This window comes from Bacillus rossius, chromosome 6 (assembly GCF_032445375.1).
Source record: "Bacillus rossius redtenbacheri isolate Brsri chromosome 6, Brsri_v3, whole genome shotgun sequence".
NCBI lineage: Eukaryota > Metazoa > Arthropoda > Insecta > Phasmatodea > Bacillidae > Bacillus > Bacillus rossius.
Window position 1 is genome coordinate 57677998 of NC_086334.1, and position 25705 is coordinate 57703702.

The 25705-nt window shown below is 41.9% G+C and overlaps 1 protein-coding gene across 1 annotated transcript; it reads right to left on the bottom strand.

Moving 5' to 3' along the window:
- Window positions 1–850: 850 nt before the first annotated feature.
- On the bottom strand, window positions 851–25705 carry LOC134533555 (uncharacterized). The gene is made up of 3 exons (XM_063371092.1): window positions 25544–25705; window positions 4654–4807; window positions 851–2214 (listed from the first exon to the last, which is right to left on the bottom strand). Exons 1-3 carry the CDS (start codon window positions 25698–25700, stop codon window positions 1776–1778), a joined length of 750 nt encoding a protein of 249 aa, XP_063227162.1. The 5' UTR covers window positions 25701–25705; the 3' UTR covers window positions 851–1775.

Genomic DNA, 25705 nt, shown 5'->3' on the forward strand with positions numbered 1-25705 from the left:
CCAAAATTCGTTCACTAAAAATAAGGGACTGGCCGTGACCTATAGTGCATTCTGAATACGGTTATGGATGGTACAGGTTTAGCATATTAAACACCTAAACCCTTATTGTTGTGTCTTTGGTATACCGTCCTAAGTGAGATACGTACTTGTACAGTATGCTGCAGCATATACCTTGAATGGTTTTGGAAAGGTTGCGGATATCTGGCTGATCTTCAAACAGAGGCTCCTTTAAAAATAACTTGCCAATAGTAGATTTCACCAGCAAGTAAATCTTCAGTCACACGTATCAAATGAAATATTAACTATTGGGTTTTTATATGTCATAACTATTCTATTATGAATAGAAAATAAATAAATCCACAAATCTGTGACTGGACAAACTGGATTTTTTAAAAATAAAATTAAACTATACATTAAATCTAATGAACCACTGTATGCAAGATACATGCAGACCAAGCCTGCTTATTGACCTGAAGAAAGGAAAAAAAAAAAAATTACAAAATTGCCCGACCATTCACTACAAAATTTTCAGTTATGAGTTTCACTATTGATGTAAAATTTGGAATAATTTCAGAAATATAATGTAAAGTCTGATTTTTAAGCATATATGTATATTAAATGTTTTATTATTTATTTATTTCTGCTTCATTTGCATCAGTTAATATTACCGTAGTTAAGGCGTGTAGGCATTAAATTATACTGAGCATTTAACTTTTAATAACTTAAAAACAAATTGACAATCAAACATTAAGTATTAACTTGTTTACGTTACAACCACAAGAATGGCCAAATATGTTATTGATATAAAATTGCAGCATTAAGGAAATAGTTTACATATTACACACATATATTATTTTTGAAACATTTATTTTCTTTATACATAGCATGGGATATTCTTTATGATTTAACAATCGATACTACAGAACCTATTCAGGAATATGAAGACCTATAGTTTCAGAGCAACAACTGGAAATCACTCAAAAGAAGAACTAAAGGCCCTGTGACACTGTCAAAAATTTGCCTCCTTCTATATTTGACAATAGAGTTTGAGGGGTAGTATTGGACAAAAAATTGGCTTCTTCTTTTCTCCATCAAATAAATTTAGACAATTAACCTCAAATATGTTTTAAATAATGTCACAATACTAAAATTTATTTTTGGTCTGAGCTATCTCAAATTTTCCAATTTTAATCTCATTTTGAAATCAAATAACACTCACAGTGCTGAATGGAATTTTACAAAATGTCATGATACTTGTGCTTTTATATTTTTTTTAAAATATAAAAAATTTAACTCACAATAATATTTGTTAATTATATGAATAAATTTTCAATGATTTTTTAAATTATAGAAATATAGTTTCATCTTTACACATAAAATTATTTCGCATACGACTCTAATGTTAGATTTTAGTTATTTCACTTTCATAGCATCTTTAATCACCAATGTGTTCTTCGCTATTTTAAAGATTCGTTTGACGGAAACGGATTTCGTTTTCGTTTCCGATAGACACCATTTTGATTGGATGGTATCATCCAGCATCAAACATATTTTAGAACCTGTCCTACATGAAACATAATTGATGGAAACTCAGGTCATCCACCTTGTCAAACAAACATGACTGCACTAGTGACGTTTTCGATGACGTCACAACCCTTCAAATTTGAACACAACATTTTGAAAGATGTTGGAAGCGAAATATTTGACTGCGTGACAGGGCCGCAAATAACACCAGCCAGGAGCGGCTTCTTCGTTGTGGAATACGCTCCGCGGGGTCAGGCAGGCGACGGGGAACGGGACATGTATTGCGCGGATTGTTCCAGTTCGTTAATAAAAGTCAGCACTTTCAGCTTGGCGGCGCCTATCACCCCCGGTGTGAACTTCTTGACGGTCAGCGCGATGCTCCTGAAGAACGCATCGACGTCGTCCTCGGAGCTGACGGTCCTGACCAGCCGCGGTCTCTCCGCCGGGCCTCTATCGAACTCGCTGACGACGGTGCAGAAGGGCCGCGGCCTCCTGGCGCCGAGGCGCGGCATCTTGGAGCGACGGGGGTCCGAGGGCAGGGACCTCGCCCGCCCGCGAGGCGTGGACGGCTCCTCGTGCCCCGCGGGCTGCTGCGAGAACAAGTCCGTGCGCTGGTCCTCGTCCGTAAAGTCCTCCCCGGAGTCCGTGTGCTCGCACTCGCCGCGGTCCGCCGGAGGCTGTGGCCGGGACCTGCAACCATACACTCTGCAGTTCCCCGCGGGCTGCTGCGAGAACAAGTCCGTGCGCTGGTCCTCGTCCGTGAAGTCCTCCCCGGAGTTCGTGTGCTCGCACTCGACGCGGTCCGCCGGAGGCTGTGGCCGGGACCTGCAACCATACACTCTGCAGTTCCCCGCGGGCTGCTGCGAGAACAAGTCCGTGCGCTGGTCCTCGTCCGTGAAGTCCTCCCCGGAGTCCGTGTGCTCGCACTCGCCGCGGTCCGCCGGAGGCTGTGGCCGGGACCTGCAACCATACACTCTGCAGTTCCCCGCGGGCTGCTGCGAGAACAAGTCCGTGCGCTGGTCCTCGTCCGTGAAGTCCTCCCCGGAGTCCGTGTGCTTGCTCTCGCCGCGGTCCGCCGGAGGCTGTGGGCGGGACCTGCAACCATACACTACACTCTGCAGTCCCCCGCGGGCTGCTGCGAGAACAAGTCCGTGCGCCGGTCCTCGTCCGTGAAGTCCTCACCGGAGTCCGTGAGCTCGCACTCGCCGCGGTCCGCCGGAGGCTGTGGGCGGGACCTGCAACCATACACTCTGCAGTTCCCCGCGGGCTGCTGCGAGAACAAGTCCGTGCGCTGGTCCTCGTCCGTGAAGTCCTCCCCGGAGTTCGTGTGCTCGCACTCGACGCGGTCCGCCGGAGGCTGTGGCCGGGACCTGCAACCATACACTTTGCAGTTCCCCGCGGGCTGCTGCGAGAACAAGTCCGTGCGCTGGTCCTCGTCCGTGAAGTCCTCCCCGGAGTCCGTGTGCTCGCACTCGCCGCGGTCCGCCGGAGGCTGTGGCCGGGACCTGCAACCATACACTCTGCAGTTCCCCGCGGGCTGCTGCGAGAACAAGTCCGTGCGCTGGTCCTCGTCCGTGAAGTCCTCCCCGGAGTCCGTGTGCTTGCTCTCGCCGCGGTCCGCCGGAGGCTGTGGGCGGGACCTGCAACCATACACTACACTCTGCAGTCCCCCGCGGGCTGCTGCGAGAACAAGTCCGTGCGCCGGTCCTCGTCCGTGAAGTCCTCCCCGGAGTTCGTGTGCTCGCACTCGACGCGGTCCGCCGGAGGCTGTGGCCGGGACCTGCAACCATACACTCTGCAGTTCCCCGCGGGCTGCTGCGAGAACAAGTCCGTGCGCTGGTCCTCGTCCGTGAAGTCCTCCCCGGAGTCCGTGTGCTCGCACTCGCCGCGGTCCGCCGGAGGCTGTGGGCGGGACCTGCAACCATACACTCTGCAGTTCCCCGCGGGCTGCTGCGAGAACAAGTCCGTGCGCTGGTCCTCGTTCGTGAAGTCCTCCCCGGAGTCCGTGTGCTTGCTCTCGCCGCGGTCCGCCGGAGGCTGTGGGCGGGACCTGCAACCATACACTACACTCTGCAGTCCCCCGCGGGCTGCTGCGAGAACAAGTCCGTGCGCCGGTCCTCGTCCGTGAAGTCCTCCCCGGAGTCCGTGTGCTCTTCTCGCCGCGGTCCGCCGGAGGCTGTGGGCGGGACCTGCAACCATACACTACACTCTGCAGTCCCCCGCGGGCTGCTGCGAGAACAAGTCCGTGCGCCGGTCCTCGTCCGTGAAGTCCTCCCCGGAGTCCGTGCGCTCGGCTTACTCTTAATGTAATTAGACAGTTTTCTGGAATGAAGAACGATTTGTTAAATAGCACGTTATCATCTGCAGCTCTGCATGCCTTTTGCCTATTAGGCAGGCAAATTGGCATACATGTCACAGCCATTCTACATAAGATTTATGTTGGGAAATTTTCAAATTGGATGTCGCATGTTGGGGTGTAAACAGGGCTGCATTGAAATATATATAAACGGATTTTAAATTCTGTCATTAGTAGTACACTTATATTCCTTCTGGTGCAGGGTTTTCTAAAGAGCAGCATGAACGGGCGAGTCAATGGGTCGACCGTCATATTTAATTTCTATGACTTTGACCTCGACTGTTGAACTTGACTAAAGCCTTCAAATTCACTCAGGGTTTTAGAATGACACCCGTTTCTGCCTTTTTTCTATCTTTTCTTTCTTTTTATTTACGAAAAACAGCTGGTACCAGCGGTAAACGTTGAGTTAGTTCAAAGAATACATGATATAAAAACGTACACTGAGTACAGGAGTGTGGAAGTTATATATCCTATATCTACCAGTTTACCTATTGAAGTGTACCGTAACTTATACATTAAGATAAGCCTTCTGTTAACAACGACTTCATTAGTTTTTTTTTCTGACATGCATATGCAAAATCAGTAGTCAGTTTCTGTCTTTTTTTAAAACATCATCTATAATTTGTTTTAATTGTACTAAAATCCCTAATATTATAAATTTAAAATCTAACAGATACCATTGCTAGTTTTATGTGTAATATTTAGTAATTTTTAAAAATATAATGAAGAATCTTTTTAGACATTAAGGAATTTTTTATAAGCTATAAACATACCTTCGTTCCTTCCTCAAACCATCCAAAAAGGTCAACGACTCAAAGAGATTCCATTTCGGCTGTCTGCAGGAAGACAATGGTCCGATTTTCATCTTTCTTTTGATTTTGAAGTAATGGTCCCTTATGTCTCGCCATCTCTTTTTGCATTCTTCCACTGTAAAAAAAAATTACAATTTACGATCTTTCTTTTGATTTACCAATCCAATTTGTATTCATACTTTCGGGTTTTTAAGTTTCAGTAACAAATTGTTCAAAATAAATTGGCTGGATGAATGAAGTTTCTGATGACTGACCCGTCTGAATAATTTTAAAGGTCCATAGTCACCACCCTCAGAAGATGATCGCAAACACCCAAACCACAAGGCAGATTTTAAAAAAAATTATTCCGTGATGGTTATCAACTACCTTCTGCGATATGCTCCAATATTTCAGTACATTTTACTTTCAAACAAAGTCTGCCTTATTGTGCACCATTTGCATTATGTACCTATACATGGTTTGTGTTTCAGTGTCCCTATCTTCACTTGCTATAAATATTCAACCAGAATTTGTGTTATTTACTAAGAAGCACAGTAGTATATAATAGGGCATTCAAGGACAGGCTTCAGGCTGTGGAGCCAGAGCCGATGTCCGCCATCTTGGATTGTGATGTCACGGCGGCAATTTTGGAGATCTTGAACTTCATCTTGACATTTGAATTTCACCCTGGCGGCCACATTTGATCCGCCATATCAGAGTCTGCCATATTGTATTCCGCCATTTTATTTTCTAGAAATTTCCACCATTTTGATTTATTACATCATTGTTGCAATTTTAGTTACGGCCGCCATCTTGAAAATCCGTAATTATTTTCAAAAAAAATAGTAAAAAATTTAAAAATTATAAAATATTATTTAATCAAATTTTAATAAAATATTATTTAAAAAGTGATCATGGCATGGATCTCAGAGTCCTTGGTTCGAACCCAAGGTGGGAAAAATAAAAATGGCGACCAATTCTTCCCCTATGGTGGCTCCTGACAGACTGACCCCCACCACTAATGCCAAACTAAATAAATATCGCCAGCTAGTAATGTTGCCACATCCGCCATCTTGTTTAATTATGCTGGATGCCGCCATATTGTTTTCATCTGCTAGTGTGCACTGCCACCATGTTAGTTTAATTTTTCCCCAAGAGTTTCCATTTAAATAAGTTTTTATTTAAATGGAGTATTTTGGCAAGAATTGTCGAAGGAATTTATCAAAATTGTGTTGATAACAGGTATTATGCTTTGGAGAATAAGTACAACTTTATTGGTATGTACAGTCCACCACCATTAAATCAGATAAATCTTTTTGAGAAAAACAACCCTGATGTTTCAGTTAATGTGTATGTGCTAAATGAGGATAATATGGTGTTTTCGATTCGGGTAACTAAACAAGAAGGAAAAGATCATTTTGATTTGTTGCTTTGTGACAAATGAAAGCAATGCTGCACACTACTGTTCATCAAAAACTTTTCCCGACTTGTGAGACCTCAGGTTACAAAACATCAGCACAAGATTTACGAGTGTAAGATGTGCTTTGAGAATTTGTTGATCAACCTCGAAAATCGGGGCAAAAAGGTATAAAATGTCTTGAATTGCGCAAAATTAAATGTGGAAATAAATCTTTAAAAGAATTTGTTTAGGTAATCTAATTATTAAATTAATTTTTTAGTAGTGCAATTTATGTAATAAATTTTTTTTGTAAAAGAACTTGTGGTGGTTTATTTCTCGAACCTTATCACTTTTATGGTATTTAAAATTAAATTGCCTTTTTTGCATTGACTAAGGATCGAAGCAAGGACAGGAATCCATCGATGTAAACAGTAAATTAATGAGTGATTTTTTGATGATTTTTGGAATTTTTCCCGAATTTTTAGGTTAATTATTACCGATTTTCAAGATGGTGGTCAATGTGTGATCGTCGGCTTACTAGATAATAGTAGTATAGGAATTTAAGCTTATTTGAGGAATTTCACCATATTTATTGAAATTATTATTTTTAAAAAAATTTTTTTTTGCATCGATCAAGCATCGAAAAAAGGACAGGAATCTATAGAATTAATCAGTGTATTAATTGCAGATTTTTAAAATGAATTTTGGAATCTTTTCCGAACTTATAGCTAAATAATTATAAATTTCCAAGATGGCATCCACATTTCAAGGTGGCGGGCACCACAGTGATAAATGATAACTGCAATCTTGGGGGAAAATTAAACTAACATATGGTAATGGTGGTAGTGCACACTATCAGATGGAAACAAGATGGCGGCCTCCAGCAGACTAAAACAAGATGGCGGATGTGACAACATTACTAGCTGACGATATTTAAATACCTTGGCATTAGTGGTGGGGGTCCGTCTATCAGCAACCATCATTGGGGAAGGATCGGTCGCCATTTTAATTTCCCCTCACTGGGTTAGAACCGAGGACTCCGAACTCCATGATGTGCTTTTTAAATAGTGTTTTATTAAAATTTGATTAATAATGTTTTAATTTTAAATTTTTTCCAAATAGTTTAGATAATAATTACAGAATTTCAAGATGTCAGCCATAACGAAAATTGCAAAGTGACATAATTCCAAATGGTGGAAATTTCTAGAAAACAAAATAGCGGAATCCAAGATGGTGGATACAAGATGGCTGCCAGGGTCATGCTCATTCAAGATGGCCACCATGACATCATAATCTAAGATGGTGGACATCGGCTCTGGCTCCACAGCCTGAAGCCTGTCCTTGGATGCCCTATTATATACTATTAAGCACATTTTAATTATTAATACAGTTCTTAAATATTCCAACCAATAATAAAAATATATCTTTGCTAATATTTCTTATAGTATAGTAGGCTACTTGCCATAAACGAAAGGAAAAATAGGATCTTTTTAAAAATTGCCATTGTATACAAAGTATTATTGTGATTTAAATACAGCTAGAGGCTAACTGATATACCTTACCCACAAACATATTGTTACGAACGTAAGAGACAAGACCGCGATGTGCGCCAGGTTCGGATCGGGCTTGCGTCAACGCATGGCCACTGACGTCACGCGCCGTCCATTGGCATAAGGCATGCCACGCGTGCCTGGCCGTATTAAAAGAGAACTCCGCCTCAGCTCCCCGCGCATTGTCCCGACTCGGGCTATTATCACCTTGAGTGGCCTGGGAATTCGGTTTACAGACGCCGCGCCGCGTGCAGAGGCTTGAATAAGCGTCGCCATTCTTGGTGTTTCGGTTTGGGGTCGGCCCGGGATGACGCGACACGTCATAGCCGCTCTCGTCGGTTCGATAAGGGTGCCACAGGTATTTAAGCAGCGACGCCGGCCTCCGCGGGAGTTCCACGAGTGAAGGGACGTGCGACATCGGCGAAGAGGGTGAGAGACTCGCTCGAGAGTGGCGCGACGCGGAGTGACGGGATCGAGAGAGTGCGACTGAGTGGCGCGAGGCTGTGTATGTGGTCAGGCGCGAGGTAATGGGCGAACCGCTGTCGAGCCTAGCTCCAGTGAGGAGTGCGAACTGTAGAACTTGACAGACATTGAGTGACTTGCGAATAAACAGGTTTTAAGTGCCATTGACTTGTAATCGAACATTATTTAAATACAATTATTTATTAGTAGTGTAAATATTAGTAATTAATAAAACTGTATAAAACATAAATGGGCTATCCCTTATGAACCCAGTTCTCCCCACATAGGTCGTAACAGTATGTTTAAACAATTATGTTGTGAAATAATAAAACAAATCATTTAAAATCAACTGTACATACTTTGTTATTTACTGACACATAGTGACACCAACTTCCACTTAATAAAAAAAAAATTATTTACTGTTCATTAATTGTATGAATTTTATAATTGTTTAGTAAAATATTGGTAATTGCTGAGAGATACTTAACTATTCTCCTATAACAGAGCTTCCACAGTGAAATTAATATGTAAACAGTCTTAAAAGTGTTCTGTACTCTACGGCTGAACTGTTAGGGTTAAAAAATATATATAAAATGTATTCATCAAAAATTGTCTCTCTAGATTCATAAAATGTATTCTTCAAAAATTGTCTCTCTGGATTCATAAAATGTATTCTTCAAAAATTGTCTCTCTAGATTCCAAGAAGAGCAAATAAATAAGGCATGCTTGGTCCGACGAGATTGTTTAAATTTGTTGCCGCCAGTGCAAGACTGGAAAGGAGTTTGTTGCATCGATAATCATGAATGCGCATTAAGTAACTTGTGATTGGCCGACATGTTGGCCCACTTGCTAGTGAATCACCGGCCCCATCCCAGGTTTGATTCCTTCCCCGGTCCACGACCGGGTGTTGTGTTGTCTGTTAACCTCCGTGCTGCGGAAGGCAACGGTGTACCATAGCGGTGTCGCCTCGCCTAGCTCGCCCCAGTCACGCCGTGGTCCTCAATTCAACCCCGTGGCGATGGCTGGGGCACAGTCCAGCCTCCGGACTATAACCCGTCGTCATCGTCGTATATAGATTACGGTTCATCGTTACAATGGCGGCTCCAGGAAGACATCTCGGGCAGGGCTCTCACACACAGGAGGATGCAGTTGATAATCACGACATTACCCTTGGGATATTCACTAAATATATGGTCTCAAATACTGAAGTTTAGTATTTTCGTACAAATTTTGATTGAAAGAAGACTTTAGCACATTAACGAAAGTATTTAAGTTAACATTAATATTCCCTACAAAGAAATAAGAAGTAGAATTTGGGCTCGGAAGGGGCTATCGCACCCTGCGCCCTTCCTCTGGAGCCGCGCTTGCATCTTTAATATGATGTAACTATTCGTCACTGCAAAGAATGCCTGATGATGGGAACAAATCACAGTTCCCGAAACGTCGCAACTGTTTTGTTTTAAAAGGCCTACTGTTTTCGTATGTGCTGTCGTCGTTGTGTTGTCAGAATACTTGTTTTTTATTCATCTCTGGGTTCGAGGTATTGTTGTGCAGTCCAAGGTGGTTTTTTTTTTTAATCTGTATTTTCGTTTTTTTCTTCAACTGTCTCATCGTTGTCAGCGCTCTGTATTTCGTCTATGCTCTGATATTGTTCTAATTCCTTCCACTGAGTTCTCTGTGTTGTCTATACATTTAACACTTGTCATCGATTGATTTTAGCTTGTTTTCTGCGTGTTTGTGTTATTGTATTTCTGTGTACGTTCAGGTTTTCTTCATGACATACAGTGCATACTAGCAATGGCGAGTAGTTGGAAAAGGGGGGTTCAAGCACAGGCGGAGGATCGAGGATCCGGCTGACCTTGAACCTTGACCTTGAACTTTGACCTTGACCTTTGACCTTGACCTTGAACCTTGACCTTGAACTTTGACCTTGAACTTTGACCTTGATGTACAATGAGCGTAACGGGACAATGCACGTTACGGGACACTTTTTCGTGCTTGCATCCGGCGTTCATGCCAATCTATGCCAATCCGTATGCCAATCTATGCTAATCCGTATGCCAATCTATGCCAATTCGTATGCCAATCTATGCTAATTCGTATGCCAATCTATGCTAATCCATATGCCAATCTATGCTAATCCATATGTTAATCCATGCTAATCCATGCTAATCCATCCGCCATTTTGTATTTCAAGAAATTTCCACCAACTTCGAATCGTGACGTCACCGTTGCACTTTTCGTCAAGGCCGCCATCTTGGATTCGAATTTTTTTTTTGAACTTCAACTTTTCGAAATTCGATGTAATCATCAGCCGCCATCTTGTTTCGTCTGCTGGTGGCCGCCATCTTGTTTTCGTCTGCTGGTGGCCGCCATCTTGTTTTCGTCTGCTGGAGGCAGCCATCTTGTGACGTCATATAGTTCTGTTGGTCGCCACCAGATAGCAGCAGGGATAATTTTATTTTTTTCTTTAACTAAAATATTTTCAGTGCCGAGGCTGGGATTCGATTCATGGGACGTGAAAACGTCCAGGATGTCGTGGTTACGAGGCGGACGCCTTGACCACTAGACCACGAGACCAATTGGGATATGGTGGAATAAATAATCTATATATGCTACGTACTGATGGCAAGTTTATGATAAATGGGGGAGGGTGTTTTTGCCTTCCTTAATGCATACCTAAGGCGCCACATTTGAAATTAAAATTATTATACAGCCGCCATCTTTAATTCCAGCACAAACTACCAGATGACGCTAAATTCAAAAAATTAGTTGCCAGAGTCGCCGCCATCTTGGTTCTCAAGTTGGCTGGTAGATGTCGCTAGTATCGCGCGCCAAATTCAAAATTAGTTGCCAGAGGCGCCGCCATCTTGGTTCTCAAGTTGGTTGGTAGATGGCGCCACCGTCGCCATATTTTAGTTAATATAATCGATACCAGATGACGCCACAGTCGCCATCTTTAGTTCCTAGTGTTGCTACCAGAGTGTGCCACCGTCGCCATCTTTAATTCTTAAAGTTACCGCCGGAGCGCGCCACCGTCGCCATCTTTAATTCTTAAAGTTACTGCCGGATGGCGCCAAGGTCTAGACAAGTCGGAATAAGTTTGGAACCTGTAGCCATATTATTATTAATTAATAATGTATGTTTATTAAATATGATAGAGTATTTATAAAATATTGGTGTTGTGTAGAGTCTCTCTCTCTTCTTCTCGTAGTGGCGGAAGACATCTCGAAGGTAGTGTTACAATTTATGTATTAAAGCAATCACTCTAGCTGAGGAGGTTAATAACTTATAGTTACAACTTTTTTAAAAATACTCTGAATTTAAAACAATTTTTAATAAGAAGGACCATTAAACGGTTTGAAATTAAAGCAAACAACTTAAATGTTAAACACATATTTATTTAAATCTTATTACAAACAGCAAGGGATAAGAAAAAACACTGATTTAAAAGAATTAAATAATGAGTAATAAAAGTACACAATATTCACACACTGCACATCATAGTGACAAAGTCAACATAACCCTATTTACATAAACCAGAGACCCAATACATAAATTTTATCATAACTACAAGTTACATAGAGTAAAAACATACTCTGAAATACATAATGAAGAGAAAATTGATATAAATAACATTATACTTTGCTCAATAGTTCCAGAAGTAATGAACGCACTGCTACACGAGCAATTTCAACAGTTCTTTCATCACTAGTGTTTTCTGTGGAACATACTTGAGTGGTGTCTTCACTGATCGGACCTAGATGACTGAGATCTCGGGTTCGACTCTTGCGAGATGTAGGAAGGCGAAGCCGACGCCGGCGTTTAGGCTGGACTGCTACTGATGTAGTAGGTGCTGGCGATGTAGCACCCATCTGGGTACAGGCAGTTTATGTCTGGACTGACGAAGTCTGACCACATGCAGATGCTGGCGGTGACTGAATAGTTGAGGCACTGAATGTTGCAGAGAAATAATGTCATTTTTGCCAGTACTCACGATAACTGATGTGTGAAGCTGTGCTAGCTCTGCAAGGCTGATGCTAGTTCTACAGGTATGACTGCAAGGCTGCAGTGCTGATGTTGTCTCTAGGATGCTGAATGTCAGACTGGTTGTAACAACCTTTGGTGTCGTAGTACACACAAATTTATAATTCGTCTTCATCACTATCCCCCAAGCCACTATCCGTTCCTTCATCCACATCTTCGTTCGCCTCTTGCGCTTCCTTTGCGGCCTCGATGCAGGTCATAACAGCCTGATATAAATAGGTAATAAATTCCTCTTCCTCAGGGAACTCAGCGAGAATGTTGAGGGTGGAGGATGTAAGGTGGTAATGTATATCATTAAAGTCCATACCTATGTACCGACGTACTACCTCCATTACAAATTCCCGAACATCGTCCATCGTAACACTGTTTAAATTACAATCGCAAACACTCTCCGCGTAAACACTGGTGGAAGCCATGATGATAGGAGCGTGGTTAGAAGCAGACTACCACGTTAGCATGGAGATGTCGTCAGAGCCCCCCACACCACTGGGTGGCAGTTACGAAGACTCCAGAACTCGCTCGAAATATCCTGCACAACACATTCCAAAAACATGATGTAGCCTATGGTTGACGGCACAAACACCCTGAGTGGCTCTGTGTGTTTCCTCCTGCCCAAACACGCGCTGCTGTGAAAGCCTCTTCCCAAGCATGGACGTCACTCCCGCAGCAGACAAAACAGGCGTATGCTACAGGAGCTAGAACAATTGAATAACCAAATATATTTAGACTACCCAACTACATAAATGACATGAGATAATTCCTGTGCGATAATCGTACTTTAAATGTTGTAATGTATGTATAAACATTAATCATTCCGAAGTACTTGAAAAAAAAAATGTAAGTGAGGTGTTATTCACCTTTAGCGCTTCTCGATTTCTGTATCTGCTACCCACGAATTAAATTGAGACGGGAAACCCCACCATTTCACAAAAGACCGGCCATTTCTTCGTTTGAGAACTATCTCCACCAAATATGTGTCCGGATACATCGTAGGCTGGATCTCTTCAGCATAGAAGCCACCACGAATAGGCTTGTGGTCCAAGTCTTCGAGGTAGTAGGTCCTGGGTTCCGATTCACGAACGTGTGTCACACGGAAAAGTTCAGAACTCCAATTCGCCGTGAAACCTTTCTCAAAGACACCTTTCTGCTTGGAGATTCTCACAATGACACCAACATTAGCTTTATGCTTGCGTGTATCTTTCTTCTTCGTGTTGGTGAATACAGTCCCAAGTAGACGATCATCCTTTACATCTTTAGGCTTCATTTTCGTGGTAGAATGCACTGTGGAATTATATTCACTTATAAGTTTCGACAAAAGATCCAACCAAAAACACCTCAAAGTCTTTTACAAACATAATATTTATTACTCAATTTCTATCCTACTACAGAATCACTTGCGAAAGCCAGCAATCTTATAAACATTTAGCCCTGCATAGACGTGCAACGACTACTTCTTAGCTCCAAATGGCTCCAAATGCTCCAAACAGCCTTCAAATGCTCCAACAGCTCCAAAAAAAGGCTGCAAATGCTTGACAGCTCCAAATGGCTCCAAATTCTCCAAACGGCTCCAAATGCTCCAAATGCCTCCAAATGGCTCCAAATGGCTCCAAACGCTCCAAATGTCTCCAAAAGGCTCCAAATGCTTCAAAAGACTCCAAATGCTCCAACAGCTCCAAAAAAAAGGCTCCAAATGCTTAACACAGCTCCAAATGGCTCCAACAGCTCCAAAAGGCTCCAAATGCTTGACAGCTCCAAATGCTCCAAATGGCTCCAAATGCTCCAAATGGCTCCAACAGCTCCAAAAGACTCCAAATGCTTCAAAAGGCTCCAATTGTTCCAAGAGCTCCGTCTTCAATTGGTTCCAACTGATTCCAATTACTTTTCTTATCGAACTTGGCATGATTACTAACATGTCTTTATTAGTATACATTTTGACTGGCAGTGGTAACGTATTTTGCACCTTTAAGTTATAAGTTTTATTTAGAAATCAGATTTCGATAAATGGTAGATACCATTTGGAAAGAAAATATATTAATTTATCTTCAAGTTTATACACATACATTTAATTTAAGCCATTATTGTATGTAGCCAGCTTCCCTCAGTTCTTTGAGTATGAAGGATATTTCTTTAATGTTCGAATAGTTTCCTGCACAAAGCGATCCATGTAGTAGTCGTAGCCTGTCAACCAATATGTTAGGATCTTCCCATGAGGTATAATCAAACTCTTCTGCTGCGTTCATCATCCTTGCATGTTTATAATAAATATTATCTCTGGTGTCTATCGTTTTAACACCAACCTCAAGGTCACTTTCGTCATCGTGCCAGTGATTATCACAAGCTTGATCAGGATAATTTATTTTATTACGACGTTTCCATCGTTTTGGTCTCAAACCACCATCACAGTCTTCACTCTTGCATGCTTTTGGTGCTTCAGCACAATACTCTATCATGTCAGCCTTAGATGTGTCAGCACATTCTTCGTTCATGCCAGCTTCTGATGTGTCACCACAGTCTTCAATCATGTCAGCACCACAAACTTGATCAGGATAATTTATTTTATTACGTCGTTTCCAATCGTTTTGGTCTCAGACTGCCATCACAGTCTTCGATCTTACCTGCTTTAGGTGCTTCAGTACAGTACTCAATCATGTCAGCCTCAGATGTGTCACCACATTCTTCAATCATGCATGCTTCAGATGATTCATCAAAGTCTTCGACCTTGTAAGCTTCAGATGGTTCTCCATCTTTCTCATTTTCATGGAGACGACTAGATATTGGAGTAAATATATTTTCATTTCTAATGTGGTTACAACTACCTTCGTTTGTTTTAAATTTTAAATTATTATCTTCATCTAGATCAGTAATTTTAGCATTAGCTTTTTCGCCTTCGTTCCTCTTCCGCGATGTTGTAGCCCAGTCTTCGTTATCTTTATTCATCTTAATTGTACAGGTCTTGTAATGTCTATCCAAGTAATATCTTCAACCAAAGGATTTCTGACACTGACTGCAATGAAACGGTTTTTGACAAGGACCCAAATTACACTCGCTTCTCTCATGTCGTTTAGCATTCTTTCTCAAGGTAAACACCTTGCTACAGTATCTACAGTGATGACGTTTCGATACAGCGTCAGATCCTAAATCGGAATTCATATTAGTTACCGAGACTAATGCCAGATGCAAACTAAGAGTTTTAAATTAGATATATTACTTAAATAGAATTTTTTAATTATTTCATCAGCGAGAATTAATTTATCTCATTCAAAGGTACTTGTTGCAAGTAGTTCTGCTTTTCAACAACAGATGTCGACACATGTTACTTGCAAGTAAATAATATTTAGTTCTTTTATGCGGGGATGCGGGATGCTCACTAACGACCGCAATAGATCGATGGCTTCGCTAGACTCCAAGGAGAAGGAAGTTCGTCCATCCTGTTAGTGCTTCTTAGATTTCTCAGAGATTATTTGACTGAGTAATGATATTTTTTTTTTAAATTTCCACCTGATAAAAATATTACAAGTGATGGTATTCATAGGTCCTCAATACATCACCGTCCTCGATGAACATTGCTGCAAGTTGCTTAACCACATACCCCTTCGCAGGCTTTTCACGACCATTGTCTGAAGTAGCTTGTCTTCTGGGTTGTAGACGTGTCCTTGGCGAATAATTCCCCGGCGTTTCGGTCGACAATGCAGTCGCCATCATCAGGGAGCCGTTACCTACTGAGGTTCTTACAATCAGGACAACTTGTAATAACCTCAGTAGGTAACTGCTCCCTAATGATGGCGACTGCAATGTCGGCCAAAACGTCGGTGAATTATTCGCCAAGGACACGGCTACAACCCAGAAGACAAGCTACTTCAGACAATGGTCGTGAAAAGCCTGCGAAGGGGTATGTGGTTAAGCAACTTGCAGCAATGTTCATCGAGGACGGTGATGTATTGAGGACCTATGAATACCATCACTTGTAATATTTTTATCAGGTGGAAATTTAAAAAAAAATATCATTACTCAGTCAAATAATCTCTGAGAAATCTAAGAAGCACTAACAGGATGGACGAACTTCCTTCTCCTTGGAGTCTAGCGAAGCCATCGATCTATTGCGGTCGTTAGTGAGCATCCCGCATCCCCGCATAAAAGAACTAAATATTATTTACCTGCAAGTAACATGTGTCGACATCTGTTGTTGAAAAGCAGAACTACTTGCAACAAGTACCTTTGAATGAGATAAATTAATTCTCGCTGATGAAATAATTAAAAAATTCTATTTAAGTAATATATCTAATTTAAAACTCTTAGTTTGCATCTGGCATTAGTCTCGGTAACTAATATGAATTCCGATTTAGGATCTGACGCTGTATCGAAACGTCATCACTGTAGATACTGTAGCAAGGTGTTTACCTTGAGAAAGAATGCTAAACGACATGAGAGAAGCGAGTGTAATTTGGGTCCTTGTCAAAAACCGTTTCATTGCAGTCAGTGTCAGAAATCCTTTGGTAGAAGATATTACTTGGATAGACATTACAAGACCTGTACAATTAAGATGAATAAAGATAACGAAGACTGGGCTACAACATCGCGGAAGAGGAACGAAGGCGAAAAAGCTAATGCTAAAATTACTGATCTAGATGAAGATAATAATTTAAAATTTAAAACAAACGAAGGTAGTTGTAACCACATTAGAAATGAAAATATATTTACTCCAATATCTAGTCGTCTCCATGAAAATGAGAAAGATGGAGAACCATCTGAAGCTTACAAGGTCGAAGACTTTGATGAATCATCTGAAGCGTGCATGATTGAAGAATGTGGTGACACATCTGAGGCTGACATGATTGAGTACTGTACTGAAGCACCTAAAGCAGGTAAGATCGAAGACTGTGATGGCGGTCTGAGACCAAAACGATGGAAACGACGTAATAAAATAAATTATCCTGATCAAGTTTGTGGTGCTGACATGATTGAAGACTGTGGTGACACAACAGAAGCTGGCGTGAACGAAGACTGTGCTGACACATCTAAGGCTGACATGATAGAGTATTGTGCTGAAGCACCAAAAGCATGCAAGAGTGAAGACTGTGATGGTGGTTTGAGACCAAAACGATGGAAACGACGTAATAAAATAAATTATCCTGATCAAGTTTGTGGTGCTGACATGATTGAAGACTGTGGTGACACATCAGAAGCTGGCATGAACGAAGACTGTGCTGACACATCTAAGGCTGACATGATAGAGTATTGTGCTGAAGCACCAAAAGCATGCAAGAGTGAAGACTGTGATGGTGGTTTGAGACCAAAACGATGGAAACGTCGTAATAAAATAAATTATCCTGATCAAGCTTGTGATAATCACTGGCACGATGACGAAAGTGACCTTGAGGTTGGTGTTAAAACGATAGACACCAGAGATAATATTTATTATAAACATGCGAGGATGATGAACGCAGCAGAAGAGTTTGATTATACCTCATGGGAAGATCCTAACATATTGGTTGACAGGCTACGACTACTACATGGATCGCTTTGTGCAGGAAACTATTCGAACATTAAAGAAATATCCTTCATACTCAAAGAACTGAGGGAAGCTGGCTACATACAATAATGGCTTAAATTAAATGTATGTGTATAAACTTGAAGATAAATTAATATATTTTCTTTCCAAATGGTATCTACCATTTATCGAAATCTGATTTCTAAATAAAACTTATAACTTAAAGGTGCAAAATACGTTACCACTGCCAGTCAAAATGTATACTAATAAAGACATGTTAGTAATCATGCCAAGTTCGATAAGAAAAGTAATTGGAATCAGTTGGAACCAATTTAAGATGGAGCTCTTGGAACAATTGGAGCCTTTTGAAGCATTTGGAGCCTTTTGGAGCTGTTGGAGCCATTTGGAGCCATTTGGAGCTGTGTTAAGCATTTGGAGCCTTTTTTTGGAGCTGTTGGAGCATTTGGAGTCTTTTGAAGCATTTGGAGCCTTTTGGAGACATTTGGAGCGTTTGGAGCCATTTGGAGCCATTTGGAGCCATTTGGAGGCATTTGGAGCATTTGGAGCCGTTTGGAGAATTTGGAGCCATTTGGAGCTGTCAAGCATTTGCAGCCTTTTTTTGGAGCTGTTGGAGCATTTGAAGGCTGTTTGGAGCATTTGGAGCCATTTGGAGCTAAGAAGTAGTCGTTGCACGTCTATGCAGGGCTAAATGTTTATAAGATTGCTGGCTTTCGCAAGTGATTCTGTAGTAGGATAGAAATTGAGTAATAAATATTATGTTTGTAAAAGACTTTGAGGTGTTTTTGGTTGGATCTTTTGTCGAAACTTATAAGTGAATATAATTCCACAGTGCATTCTACCACGAAAATGAAGCCTAAAGATGTAAAGGATGATCGTCTACTTGGGACTGTATTCACCAACACGAAGAAGAAAGATACACGCAAGCATAAAGCTAATGTTGGTGTCATTGTGAGAATCTCCAAGCAGAAAGGTGTCTTTGAGAAAGGTTTCACGGCGAATTGGAGTTCTGAACTTTTCCGTGTGACACACGTTCGTGAATCGGAACCCAGGACCTACTACCTCGAAGACTTGGACCACAAGCCTATTCGTGGTGGCTTCTATGCTGAAGAGATCCAGCCTACGATGTATCCGGACACATATTTGGTGGAGATAGTTCTCAAACGAAGAAATGGCCGGTCTTTTGTGAAATGGTGGGGTTTCCCGTCTCAATTTAATTCGTGGGTAGCAGATACAGAAATCGAGAAGCGCTAAAGGTGAATAACACCTCACTTACATTTTTTTTTTCAAGTACTTCGGAATGATTAATGTTTATACATACATTACAACATTTAAAGTACGATTATCGCACAGGAATTATCTCATGTCATTTATGTAGTTGGGTAGTCTAAATATATTTGGTTATTCAATTGTTCTAGCTCCTGTAGCATACGCCTGTTTTGTCTGCTGCGGGAGTGACGTCTGTGCTTGGGAAGAGGCTTTCACAGCAGCGCGTGTTTGGGCAGGAGGAAACACACAGAGCCACTCGGGGTGTTTGTGCCGTCAACCATAGGCTACATCATGTTTTTGGAATGTGTTGTGCAGGATATTTCGAGCGAGTTCTGGAGTCACCGTAACTGCCACCCAGTGGTGTGGGGGGCTCTGACGACATCTCCATGCTAACGTGGTAGTCTGCTTCTAACCACGCTCCTATCATCATGGCTTCCACCAGTGTTTACGCGGAGAGTGTTTGCGATTGTAATTTAAACAGTGTTACGATGGACGATGTTCGGGAATTTGTAATGGAGGTAGTACGTCGGTACATAGGTATGGACTTTAATGATATACATTACCACCTTACATCCTCCACCCTCAACATTCTCGCTGAGTTCCCTGAGGAAGAGGAATTTATTACCTATTTATATCAGGCTGTTATGACCTGCATCGAGGCCGCAAAGGAAGCGCAAGAGGCGAACGAAGATGTGGATGAAGGAACGGATAGTGGCTTGGGGGATAGTGATGAAGACGAATTATAAATTTGTGTGTACTACGACACCAAAGGTTGTTACAACCAGTCTGACATTCAGCATCCTAGAGACAACATCAGCACTGCAGCCTTGCAGTCATACCTGTAGAACTAGCATCAGCCTTGCAGAGCTAGCACAGCTTCACTCATCAGTTATCGTGAGTACTGGCAAAAATGACATTATTTCTCTGCAACATTCAGTGCCTCAACTATTCAGTCACCGCCAGCATCTGCATGTGGTCAGACTTCGTCAGTCCAGACATAAACTGCCTGTACCCAGATGGGTGCTACATCGCCAGCACCTACTACATTAGTAGCAGTCCAGCCTAAACGCCGGCGTCGGCTTCGCCTTCCTACATCTCGCAAGAGTCGAACCCGAGATCTCAGTCATCTAGGTCCGATCAGTGAAGACACCACTCAAGTATGTTCCACAGAAAACACTAGTGATGAAAGAACTGTTGAAATTGCTCGTGTAGCAGTGCGTTCATTACTTCTGGAACTATTGAGCAAAGTATAATGTTATTTATATCAATTTTCTCTTCATTATGTATTTCAGAGTATGTTTTTACTCTATGTAACATGTAGTTATGATAAAATTTATGTATTGGGTCTCTGGTTTATGTAAATAGGTTATGTTGACTTTGTCACTATGATGTGCAGTGTGTGAATATTGTGTACTTTTATTACTCATTATTTAATTCTTTTAAATCAGTGTTTTTTCTTATCCCTTGTTGTTTGTAATAAGATTTAAATAAATATGTGTTTAACATTTAAGTTGTTTGCTTTAATTTCAAACCATTTAATGGTCCTTCTTATTAAAAATTGTTTTAAATTCAGAGTATTTTTAAAAAAGTTGTAACTATAAGTTATTAACCTCCTCAGCTAGAGTGATTGCTTTAATACATAAATTGTAACACTACCTTCGAGATGTCTTCCGCCACTACGAGAAGAAGAGAGAGAGACTCTACACAACACCAATATTTTATAAATACTCTATCATATTTAATAAACATACATTATTAATTAATAATAATATGGCTACAGGTTCCAAACTTATTCCGACTTGTCTAGACCTTGGCGCCATCCGGCAGTAACTTTAAGAATTAAAGATGGCGACGGTGGCGCGCTCCGGCGGTAACTTTAAGAATTAAAGATGGCGACGGTGGCACACTCTGGTAGCAACACTAGGAACTAAAGATGGCGACTGTGGCGTCATCTGGTATCGATTATATTAACTAAAATATGGCGACGGTGGCGCCATCTACCAACCAACTTGAGAACCAAGATGGCGGCGCCTCTGGCAACTAATTTTGAATTTGGCGCGCGATACTAGCGACATCTACCAGCCAACTTGAGAACCAAGATGGCGGCGCCTCTGGCAACTAATTTTTTGAATTTAGCGTCATCTGGTAGTCTGTGCTGGAATTAAAGATGGCGGCTGTATAATAATTTTAATTTCAAATGTGGCGCCTTAGGTATGCATTAAGGAAGGCAAAAACACCCTCCCCCATTTATCATAAACTTGCCATCAGTACGTAGCATATATAGATTATTTATTCCACCATATCCCAATTGGTCTCGTGGTCTAGTGGTCAAGGCGTCCACCTCGTAACCACGACATCCTGGACGTTTTCACGTCCCATGAATCGAATCCCAGCCTCGGCACTGAAAATATTTTAGTTAAAGAAAAAAATAAAATTATCCCTGCTGCTATCTGGTGGCGACCAACAGAACTATATGACGTCACAAGATGGCGGCCACCAGCAGACGAAACAAGATGGCGGCTGATGATTACATCTAATTTCGAAAAGTTGAAGTTCGAAAAAAAAAAATTCGAATCCAAGATGGCGGCCGTGAAGAAAAGTGCAACGGTGACGTCACGATTCGATGTTGGTGGAAATTTCTAGAAATACAAAATGGCGGATGGATTAGCATGGATTAGCATGGATTAACATATGGATTAGCATAGATTGGCATATGGATTAGCATAGATTGGCATACGAATTAGCATAGATTGGCATACGAATTGGCATAGATTGGCATACGGATTAGCATAGATTGGCATACGGATTGGCATAGATTGGTATGACGCCGGATGCAAGCACGAAAAAGTGTCCCGTAACGTGCATTGTCCCGTTACGCTCATTGTACGTCAAGGTCAAATATCAAGGTCAAGGTCATAATTAAAGGTCAAAGTCAATGGTCAAGGTCATAGTTAAAGGTCAATGTCAAGGTCAAAGGTCAAGGTCAAAGTCAAGGTCAAAGTTCAAGGTCAAGGTCAAAGGTCAAGGTCAAGGTTCAAGGTCAGCCGGATCCTCGATCCTCCGCCTGTGCTTGAACCCCCCTTTTCCAACTACTATGGCGTTTGTCCAAAATAATGATTAAAATCAATCGTCCCCATTGCAATAATCATTCAAAGAACGTAAATAATGCCTTGCACGTTTTTACGTGTGCAACTTGATGTATCATTTGACGAACAAAATATCTCCGTAGCAGCCCCCACATGGCCGGTGCTACCGTTGCTATGGCAACGGGGCCCATGGGTCTAGGGGGCCTGCGAAGGAAAGGAAAAAAAACTTAAAACAAAAAAGTAGACAATTTTAAATAAATCATAGAAAACAATTAAACAGTATGGTATAAATCTAGTTACCGATGAAATATTACACCAGGGTAATATTATTTGGAATATTCTGTGCGTACAGAACGTGTCTGAATCTACAACTGTGAGTAACAAAACCACCACCAATTGACGTGACACCATGTTGACAGTGCAGGATACTTACACTCATTTATTTGCCATTATTCAAAATAAATTTACGTTGCCAGTCGAAACACTGACTTAAAACTAGTTTTAATGTGTTTTAAAACAATTCTGAAAAGGTTAATATATATATATATAACTAAAACAATGTACATAAAGGAAAAAACTTTTTTTAATCTGTTAGAAAAAAAAGGGGGGGGGGGGCATTATGACTTCTAGCAACGGGGCCCACAGAATGATGTGAGGGGCCTGGTCGGAGAACCCGTCCAGCACGGCTCGCCATAGCTTCCTTCCCAACATCGACGCGACACAAGGAACCAAATCGATTAGTCGATGCGACGTATCGCTTCTTTTAGATTTCGGAGTTTTATGCTGATACACAGGCATGATTGGTAAGCCTGTCGCTAACATCGGTGTCTCGAAATCATACACAAAAAAAGTGACTCAACCAATGGTAATATTGTAAAACTTGATTATGACAGAATGCACACATATGTGTATCTTAAATAATTCAAATATGCTATGTGGTATACATCGTGGTCGATACATCGAGAGATTGTACAGTCACACGTCCACACTCCCTGCGGTTCGCTAATGGCGTCGTGCCGCTCTGTTTGATGTACCGCTCGCTGGCGCCATTGGTGGAGCAGTCCTTCTTCGGATCGCCTCTCAAAAAATAACCTGAGCTGCTCAGCTAAATATCAAATTCCCCCCCCCCCCTCCTTCCCCATAAACCAAGAAGGGCTGGACAACACACGATTTTAACGTAAAAATAAATTAATTTTCCTCGAAATTAAATTAAATTTAAATCAGGCCATTTGTAGTCACCAAGCTTCGCAGCGAATTTTCAAAGTCAGTTATTTCACAATCCCCGTCAGAACTTACTATTTACAGGCACAGAACAGGAGGTCAGGGGTCGCCTGGGACTCCTCGCGGGCCTCGGGGTTCGATGCCAAGTTCCGGTACATACTCGGTCCCTGGGTCCGCTACTGGCGGAGATGATATCCCTGTCGGTCAGTCAGCAATGTCTGCTCGGGGTCGCTTTCTGAGCCTCTTCCCCCAACAGTGAGGTGGCTGCCTAACTCCGAGAGACAACAGCGTGCGGCATTTTACATTTGCTCGGGTTACCCATATCTGCATTCCTTCCTCGCTCAGGAAGAACACATCTCTGAGGCGTGTCATTTGAACACGCCTTGTTTACTGTTTGTTCTGTGATGTGCTGTCTTAAGTTATCTCCCTAAGATAGCCACTATCTTTTTTCAGTCCGGATTTATCGCGCTGCTTTCGTCCATGCGTACTGTTCAGTCCATAAATTTAGCTTTCATCAGTAGAGCTTGTTACAAGTACAGGCTATTTACTCTCCAACACTCTCTCTCTTTTTTCTTTCTACATTGCTCAATTTATCTCATCTCTTTCTCTCTTCCTCTCTCTCTCTTACTTTCTCTCTAATCATCAATTATTTCGAGTGAAAACACTGTCTACTTCTTGACTGAGAATAATCTCGTTCCGAACAAACTCCATCAAAAAAAAAAAAAAACTACTTGCTTTGCTCCAGAAAGTGAAGTTGTAGACTCGTCTACTTTTTTCGATACTCATTCGACATTGCTGTGTTAACGTAGGTAACGTGAAGTCTCGCTGAACAGTTAAAATAGAAAACAACACGATTCTAAAATTAAAATAATATTACAACCTCACGCGAAATGAGGAGTTCAAATCGCCCTATGTGATGGACGCTTCCTGAGCCAGTGGCAACACTCCCATAGCACAGGGTTCTCGGTGGCTGTGGCCGCTAGGGCACCGCGCTCGCCTGGCGAAGGCATTCGGCCCGAGTCACTCCGCGGCTTGACTCGAATTCATGAGCACAGTGGTTTGTAGCCCACTATAATCTTAGAGGTCCCGTCGCCATGACCGTGCGACGAAACACCATATCAAAGACCATAACCAGTCTCGCAAGAGCGCGAGTTTTTTTTAAGTGTAACATCTTAGCTATTCTGTATTTATATGGTATTTGGTAGTCTAGTAGTTTCGTAACGGAAGTCGCATGGAACGGAAATGTGTAACAACGTTGCTGCCAACCGTGGCGGATGGCGTTAACCAAAGTTCACAAAGTCAAAGGGAAACTTTATTGCATTAACTGTTTTATGAATTTTAACACGATGGGTAGTATTTTAATATAATTACTGTCGGAAATCAGGTCCAAATCCGTGATTTAGAATTTTTTCAAGTCTTGTTTCGCTTTTATCGGAACCGCTTCGTTATGTAGTTTAACCTTTCGCTCTACAATTCGAATGATTCTATAATCGACGTAGCTGCTCTGGTAACGAATCTTAGCGGTGTGTGCGGAAACTAAGTGTGATTCGCGTCAAGAAATGTGGTTGAAAATACACATTTCGTCTATTTAACGCGTATGACATTATTTTAAATAATGCTACGTTAAATTTCGTGTTCAAGTATCGTATTATAGGTTTATTTTCAACGTGAGAACACGTGAATTTTCTCGTTAGATGTTACACATCTCTGGTGAGTACTGAAAGACTCGCTCACATTTGTTTCTTCCTTGGACGAGTGGCTGGTAGCAATGGAGCGAGGCGGGACTCTACTCGCAGTCCAGAGGTCCCGAGTTCGAATTCAGGTCCGGCCATTCTGATTCACACTTCGTGTGGTTTCGCGAAATCACTCCAGGCAAATGCCAGGATTGGTACCTAGTATGTAGGCCATGCCGATTTCTGTCTCAGCATCTATCGTCCTGTATGTATATCAGTGCGTATAACCGTCTCTACTGAAGTCGTTGTCAGCGAGACGTCAAGCCCAAATAAATACGTGGCCAAGCACATGAAAGGAACGAGTGCCGTCCGTTCTACCTTGGCACGGAAACGTAATGAAATGGCAACCGATGAGATTTCATTCACGATTAGGAAAAATTTATTTAATTCAGAAAAAAAAAATTAGATATCCGGAAGAGCAAAACATGGTCAGTATTTACATATTTAATAATAGTAATAAACCACAAAGTAATGATATAACACTATAGATATTCTTAGTTGAAACGATTCTTCAGGTATTTGAATGTGTAAAGAAACATGGCTGTGACCGCAGCTAAACGCACGGAAGAGCTGCACACGGGCGCGCATGAGGGACTCACCGCTGCGGCCGGCGCCCTCGGCCACGGCCCGCCAGGAGTCCTCCTTGGCGCGCGGGGCCTTGCACTGCCTGCACTCGGCGTCGTAGATGGCCGGGTGTCTCCTCACCAGCTGCACCAGCTTGTCGTCGCCTCCGCCGCTCGCCCGCGCAGCTGCCATGCCGC